The 8,326-nt window shown below is 43.2% G+C and overlaps 1 protein-coding gene across 6 annotated transcripts in view; it reads left to right on the forward strand.

The window, feature by feature from the left end:
* The window catches only part of LOC112257772 (phospholipase D2-like), a 31,851-nt gene extending 25,111 nt beyond the window's left edge, over window positions 1-6,740 (forward strand). For 5 of the 6 annotated variants that reach the window (XM_042326787.1, XM_042326784.1, XM_042326783.1 and 2 more), the window contains exons 21-24: window positions 128-262; window positions 1,021-1,174; window positions 4,440-4,557; window positions 4,693-6,740. In XM_042326787.1, the coding sequence (XP_042182721.1) occupies window positions 128-262; window positions 1,021-1,174; window positions 4,440-4,557; window positions 4,693-4,917 (632 nt within the window). In that variant the 3' untranslated portion in view covers window positions 4,918-6,740. Of the gene's footprint in view, window positions 1-83; window positions 263-1,020; window positions 1,175-4,439; window positions 4,558-4,692 lie in introns of those variants that run through there. The other variant, XM_042326788.1, reaches the window with a different exon arrangement.
* Window positions 6,741-8,326: the final 1,586 nt, after the last annotated feature.

Raw genomic sequence — 8,326 nt, forward strand, 5'->3', positions numbered from 1 at the left:
TCTTTTCCTATAATGCCCATCTGTCTTCTCATGTTTAAATTGTGGTCCTGTTTCATTAGCGTTCATTTATTCATTGGCTTCAGCTCCATGCCAGTGTGTCAGCCAACCAGTGTCTCCCTACCCCCAGTTGAGGACCAGTGGAGCGAGTACATCACCCTGTGTGGCCTACGCACACACTCCCAGCTCTCCCAGTCCCTGGTCACAGAGCTCATCTACGTACACAGCAAGACCCTCATAGCTGACGACCGCCGCTACATCATCGGTGAGTCACTGTCATCACAGCCACACTTACAGATGAGACGGGATGGGGCATCACTTTGGCTGTTTCCAAAATGGCCCCCTATTCCCTATATACTGTAGTACACTACCTTTGCTCTCGCCAAAAGTAGTGTATTATAGGCAATAGGGTTCCATTTCCAACGCAGCTTGTGACTGTGACTCATCACTGGGATCAATCACAGGCTGCTAATTACTGTCTCTGCATAATAATCACAAGGTGAATGATATTCAGCTATAAAAACATACTGGACTTTAGGGGGGGGAGGGAAGGGGAACTTAAACGGCACCCCCCTCATTGAAGATTAATGCATTTTTTCCCGAGGTAGATTGTATTGGAATCGTTATATAAAAACATGCACTCCACACTGTGTAATGTAGGTACAACCCACTGAAACTCTTGAGCTTGCTTGGCTCCATGCTATGATATTATTATGATTACACTGGGACTGGGTAGGGTACAGTAATTATGATGCTTCTGTCAGCTAGATAAGGATGAGTCCTTGAAACACAGGAAAGGTGTTTTATAAACAATGTTTTTTGTTAACCTTCTATCTTCTCTGTCTTGGTATTAAGAAAGTTTGCTGCTACCAACTCATATACTTTGTTGAAAGCAAGATCTATGGCCATCGTCACTGATATTAGTGCCACAACACGCTATCTCTTTCTGTATCTGGCTCTCTCTCTTTTTCTCTCCTCTCCGGTTTCTATTCCCTCCACTCTCTCTGTGCTCCCTCCATCCAGGCTCAGCTAACATCAATGACCGTAGTATGCTGGGGAGCCGGGACAGTGAGCTGGCTGTGCTGGTGGAGGATGAGGAGAGGATCCCCTCCATTATGGGGGGAGAGGAGTACCAGGCTGGACCCCTCACTCTGGCCCTGCGCAAAGAGTGTTTCAGGTTCGGACTCAGGAAAAGAGTCCATACACTTCTGCACTGTCTGTGATTTTACATTAAATTAGTTTATTTTTTAAAATTATTTTTAAATTTCACCTTTATTTAACCAGGTAAGCTAGTTGAGAACAAGTTCTCATTTGCAACTGCGACCTGGCTAAGACAAAGTTCGACACATACAACAACACAGAGTTACACATGGAATGAACAAAACATACAGTCAATAATACAGTAGAAAAAAAGAAAACAAAGTCTATATACAGTGAGTGCAAATAAGGTCAAATAAGGGAGGTAAGGCAATAAATAGGCCATGGTGGCAAAGTAATTACAATATGGCAATTAAACACTGGAATGGTAGATGTGCAAAAGATGGATGTGCAAGTAGAGATACTGTGGTGCAAAAGGAGCAGAATAAATAAATACAGTATGGGAATGAGGTAGATAGATGGGCTGTATACAGATGGGCTATGAACAGGTGCAGTGATCTGTGAGCTGCTCTGACAGCTGGTTCTTAAAGCTAGTGAGGGAGGTGGGAATCTCCAGCTTCAGTGATTTTTGCAGTTCGTTCCAGTCAGTGGCAGCAGAGAACTGGAAGGAAAGGCGACCAAAGGAGGAATTGGCTTTGGGGGTGACCAGTGAGATATACCTGCTGGAGCGTGTGCTACAAGTGGGTGCTGCTATGGTGACCAGCGAGCTGAGATAGGGCAGAGCTTTACCTAGCAGAGACTTGTAGATAACCTGTAGCCAGTGGGTTTGGCGATGACAATGAAGCGAGGGCCAGCCAACGAGAGCGTACAGGTCGCAGTGGTGGGTAGTATAAGGGGCTTTGGTGACAAAACGGATGGCACTGTGATAGACTACATCCAGTTTGCTGAGTAGAGTGTCGGAGGCTATTTTATAGATGACATTGCCGAAGTCAAGGATCGGTAGAATGGTCAGTTTTACGAGGGTATGTTTGGCAGCATGAGTGAAGGAAGCTTTGTTGTGAAATAGTAAGCCGATTCTAGATTTAATTTTTGATTGGAGATGCTTAATGTGAATCTGGCAAGAGAGTTTACAGTCTAACCAGACACCTAGGTATTTGTAGTTATCCACGTATTCTAAGTCAGAGCCGTCCAGAGGTGGCAGGGTAGCCTAGTGGTTAGAGCGTTGGTCTAGTAACCAGAAGGTTGCAAGTTCAAACTGCCGAACTGACAAGGTACAAATCTGTCGTTCTGCCCCTGAACAGGTAGTTAACCCACTGTTCCTAGGCCGTCATTGAAAATAAGAATTTGTTCTTAACTGACTTGCCTGGTTAAATAAAGGTAAAATTAAAACATTTAAAAAAGAGTAGTGATGCTGGATGGGCGGGCAGATGCGGGCAATGATCGGTTGAATAGCATGCATTTAGTTTTATTTGCGTTTAAGAGCAGTTGGAGGCCACGGAAGGAGAGTTGTATGGCAGTTCACTGATAGAGGTTTACTGAGGTTGAGTGGTATGGGAATGATATACACTATATGCAAAGGTATGTGGACACCCCTTCAAATTTGTGGATGTGTTTATTTCAGCCACACTCATTGCTTGACAGGTGTATAAAATCAAGCACACAGCCATGTGATCTCCATAGACAAACATTGGCAGTAGAATGGCCTTTGTCACATATACTCCCTCTAGGTCATCAGGCTGCTGATTATTTCGGACACCTGTCACCATCGTCTCGCTCACCTGCGCCTCATGACACTCAACTGGACTCCATCACCTCCTTGATTATCTTCCCTATATCTGTCACTCCCCTTGGTTCTTTCCTCAGGTGTTATTCACTCTGTTCTCATGTCGGTGCGTTGTTTGTGTTACGTGGTTTGTGGTTCTTTTATTTATTAAAACACTCACTCCCTGAACTTGCTTCCCGACTCTCAGCGCACTCGTTATAGCCTTACTGAAGAGCTCAGTGACTTTCAACGTGGCACCGTCATAGGATGCCACCTTTCCAACAAGTCAGTTCCTCAAATTTCTACCCTGCTAGAGCAGCCCCGGTCAACTGTAAGTGCTGTTATTGTGAAGTGGAAATGTCTAGGAGCAACAACTGCTCAGACTCTGCAACAGTGGAAATGCTTTCTCTGGAGTGATGAAACACCCTTCACCATCTGGCAGACCGACGGACTAGGCTGGGTTTGGCGGATGCCAGGAGAACGCTACCTGCCCCAGTGCATAGTGCCAAATGTAACGTATGGTGGAGGAGGAATAATGCTCTGGGGCTGTTTTTCATGGTTTGGGCTAGGCCCCTTAGTTCCAGTGAAGGGAAATCTTAACGCTACAGCATACAATGACATTCTAGATGATTCTGTGCTTCCAATTTTGTGGCAACAGTTTGGGGAAAGCCCTTTCCTGTTTCATCATGACAATGCCCCCATGCACAAAGCAAGGTCCATACAGAAATGGTTTGTCGAGATCGGTGTGGAAGAACTTGACTGGCCTGCACAGAACCCTGACATCAACCCAATCGAACACCTTTGGGATGTATTGGAATGTCGACTGCGAGCCAGGCCTAATTTCTCAACATCAGTGCCCGACTTCACTAATGCTCTCGTGGCTGAATGAAAGCAAGTCCCCACAGCAATGCTCCAACACCTAGTGGAAAGCCTTCCCAGAAGAGTGGAGGCTGTTATGGCAGCAAAGGGCGGACCAAATCAATTTTATTGGCCTTGATTTTGGAATGTGATGTTCAACAAGCATGTGTCTACATACTTTTGGTCATGTGGTGTGTCTGTGTTGAATCTGGGGTGTTTGGACATGAAAGGTTTCTAACGAGATGAACCACTCTCACATAGCCGTCCTTATATTAGCGAGGGAGGTTGTAACCAAGGTCCCTGCACTGACATACTAATAACCCTGACTCCACTGCTAGTGGATTAATCTATTGATTAGCAATTGTTGGCATTTGTGATGCACTGACACTGTCCCTAAAGATCCTAGACAGAATATGCATACTTCTCACAGAGCTTGTATGCAGCCTATTATGCCAGCAGAGCTATTCATTTCGAATCAGCAGCTACCAAGTATATCCTCTAGTTTCCAAGGGAACCATCTCAGACGACAATTTTGCGCAGGCGTGGTCATCATTCTCTGTATGAAGGAAATATATATATATTTTTTTTAAATATGAATTTTTTGCATTAACCTCTACTCAGATACTGTAATACGAACTGTCACTCTAGCAACAGTTTGAATGTGCAGTTAACATAGCTGCTTGGCAGTAACTGACTTACAACTCTATGTGCATGTACTTCCCAGGGTGCTTTTAGGAGCCGATTCTGAACCCCAGATCGACATCGATGACCCGATCAGTGACCCGTTCTTCTTTGTGGGGTGGAACACGACGGCAAAACTGAATGCTATGATTTATGACAAGGTATGAATAGAACTAAAAGCTATTTTTGTTCTCTTATGTGCATCCTCAATTACATCCACTCTCTCTTTCCCTTCTCCCTGTCGTCTCTGCTGCTCACCTTCCCTATGGACTGTTCCGTCCCTTGACCCGGAACAGGTCTTCCGCTGCCTCCCCTGCAACTCTGTCCACAACATGAGGGAGCTGAAGGAGCATTCAGGCCTGGAACGCCTGTGTGACACACACCCCCAGCAGGCTAAAGAGGAGCTGGAGGCCGTCAGGGGGCTACTGGTCCACTTCCCCCTCAACTTCCTGTCTGAGGAGAATCTGCTCCCCCCACTGGGCAGCAAGGAGGGCATGGCTCCAACAGAACTCTGGACATAAGAGTACCAGGCTACCAGCCACAAGGACCAAGATGACACTGGAAAAGCCCAGTGCAGCAGGAGAGAGCTTTATAGATTTGTATCGCATTGACCAGATTCCACTCCATTGTAAATCAAAAGATTGGAACAAAATGTATACTCAACTCACCTACACTAACTGATGTGTCTTTGAAGAATGCAAATAAATGCAAGGCATTTAGGATGTTTACATAGATGATACAGAGTGAATTTGAACTCTGTTAAAATGGAGGAAGAAAAAATTAAACACTAGATGATAATCTATACTAATGCATTATGAGCCTTGTATGTGCTCCAAGTGACTTTGAGACATAGCTATTTGAAGGATTACCACTCTTGTAATGTTAAAAGTCCATTTTTACGATGTTGGATCATTGCTGTACTCAACTGACCAAATGTGTTTGTTGATATAATACTGAACCTGAGTATTTCTTTTTTCAAAGGGCTTAGGTATTGGTCTGCCATTATAGAACACAACAGGAACAGGATGCCACTGTATGATAGGCAGGGGCAAGAATGGAGATCAGAAGTCAAGAGTCTCAGATGATTGAAGAACATCGAGTACATGTGTTGTTGCAAGGTTGTGGGTGGCTCTCCTCTCTCTCTCTCTCTCTCTGCCTCTCTCTCTCTTACCCTCTCAATGCAGTACCAGCAAATCTGTCAGAACATTTGTGGTTGTTATGGTGATGGTTACAAAGAGCTGACTAGATTGTGGCCAAAGAGGAAAGGAGAGCTAAACAGGGGCAGAGTACGATGAGCTATGGACTGAATCAAACAGGTTTCTGAAAAGATTGAAGGTGATATGGAAGACATGGATGTGAGAGAGAGCCCATGGCAAAAGAGGAAGGCAAAGGACCATAAGAGAGTAATTGAGTGAATAGAGGGGAATGAGGAAAAAGATATTCAGGGGGTGCACCTGGCGTGCTTTAATTGTTGTGTATTTTTGCAGTCACCATGGCAACCAAGTACATTATTGTTACATTACTTACCCGGTTGTCTGTGGTCCAGAACATTCCACTTCATTTTGAGCTAGGGGAGCAAGGAAATAGTGTTTTTGTAAAGCACCGTTTCTAATCTGGGATGGGAGGAATCAAGTGACAGGTGAACAAGGAGCAGGCATGTTCTATTTTCTGACATAGTCTTTATATGCATGTAACAGGTTTATGTTTCCATTGACAGTCTCATGTGGATGCTGAATTCTAGCATGTTGTCCCTATCTCAGCATAATACAATTATTAGGCTTAACCAATTTATTTTACCAAGTTATTTAGACTAACTGAAATGGTAATGTTTATTTAGTGATACTACTTAATCTATCACCACCACTACTACTTCTCCTCTTCCTCCTCCCCCTACTACTGCTACTGTTTCATCTGCTAAATATGTCTGTGACAAATAACATTTGATTTAATTTGATGATATTATGCCTACTACAACTACTACTAATTTAGTTTTAGATTTTGGCATTGGTTTCATATTTTCATTTCACCAAATAAAATGTGTAATTTCTCAACTCTATCAATGGTTATTATGTTCATGCATACTTTATGCTGAGTCTAAACCCCATTTATAGATGGTAATGTTAAAGATTTACTGTCTATTCACAAACATGTCTTCCACCTTTTAAACAGTGTAGGCCTACCTTTCACTATGTTTTAAAACCTTTTAATGTGCATCAAATGTATGTATCACTTAATTATTATAATAACTAGGTTATAGCCTCTGCTTTATTTGTTTTTCAATGATCATGTGTGAGAATGTATCTTTGTAACATTTAATAAACATCCTAACATTTAAACATTTAAAGTTTTAGTATGAACAGTATTAGTTAACTTGCCTCTGGTTTTGACTTTGAAGTCTCATGAAGACTCTTTGAAGACTCTTCAGTAGGCAGAGGGGAGTGGGAAGAGATAACAAATAAAAGAGTAGAAAGGAAAGGGTGTTGTATACACACTTGCTGGAGAGGGATGAAATAGCCGACCACACAGATGAAAAGGGCTGTACAACAGCGATAGAGGAATTTTAGTGCCCAAATGCATGTTTGAGCAGGGCAGCGCCATTGAGCACTTTCACCATTTTGAAATAGTCAACTGGGTGGGACTATTTTTGTGTTAATGAAGGATCACATAATTCCATCCAGGTCATCAGGAGGGGTCAGCCAGTGAATTATACTCATGAGAAAACATTCCATAACTGCAGGTAGCAGTAAATCGCCAACCTTGGCTTTATGACTGTTCAAACAACACACTCCAGGTGGCAGTATGCACGCTTTCAGATTGTTTACCAACTCATAGAAGTAGTGGAGGAAGAACATTGAATACTTCAAAATGGAGATGGCCTCATTGGCACTGCCCATGGAGAGGGAGGATGACGGTTTCCGGAGTAGAGGACTATGGGAGGTGGATGGACGGCAGGGAGATGGCGGAAGCAGATGGTGAACTTAAATCTTATGGAGGTGGAAACAAGGAGGAATGGACAATTGTCTAAAAGAATGTGAAAAGCGACTTGGGACTCATCTGAAGTCGGTACAGCCGATCTGCCAACTTCTGTCTGTAGCGTCCAAACAGTTTGGACCACACCCCGATGTGTAAAGATGAGACTCTCATGAACACGTACAGTACCAGTCAAACGTTTGGACACACCAACTCATTCAAGGGGTTTTCTTTTTTTACTGTTTTCTACAATAATAGTGAAGACATCAAACTATGAAATAATACATATGGAATCATGTAGTGACCAAAAAAGTGTTACACAAATCAAAATGTATGTTGTATTTCAGATTATTCAAAGTAGCCACCCTTTGCCTTGATGACAGTGTTGCACACTTGGCATTCTCTCAACCGGCTTCATGAGGTAGTCACCTGGAATGCATTTCAATTAACTGGTGTGCCTTGTTAAAAGTTCATTTGATACTACTTCTACCATCAAGCACTATGATGAAACTGGCTCTCATGAGGACCGCCACAGGAAAGGAAGATCCAGAGTTACCACTGCTGCAAAGGATGATTTCAGTTACCAGCCTCAGAATTTGCAGCCCAAATAAATGCTTCACAGAGTTCAAGTAGCAGACACATCTCAACATCAACTGTTCAGAGGAGACTGTGTGAATCAAATCTAATCAAATTGTATCTGTCACATGCGCCGAATATAACAGGCAGAGTTGCAAAGAAAAAGCCATATCTCAGACTGGCCAATAAAAAAGAAAAGATGAAGATGGGCAAAATAACACAGACACTAGACAGAGGAACTCTGCCTAGAAGGCCAGCATCCCGGAGTCGCCTCTTCACTGTTGACGTTGAGACTAGTGTTTTGCGAGTACTATTTAATGAAGCTGCCAGTTGAGGACTTGTGAGGCATCTGTTTCTCAAACTAGACACTCTAGTGTACTTGTC

Source organism: Oncorhynchus tshawytscha, linkage group LG09 (genome assembly GCF_018296145.1).
Source record: "Oncorhynchus tshawytscha isolate Ot180627B linkage group LG09, Otsh_v2.0, whole genome shotgun sequence".
Classification (NCBI taxonomy): Eukaryota; Metazoa; Chordata; class Actinopteri; order Salmoniformes; family Salmonidae; genus Oncorhynchus; species Oncorhynchus tshawytscha.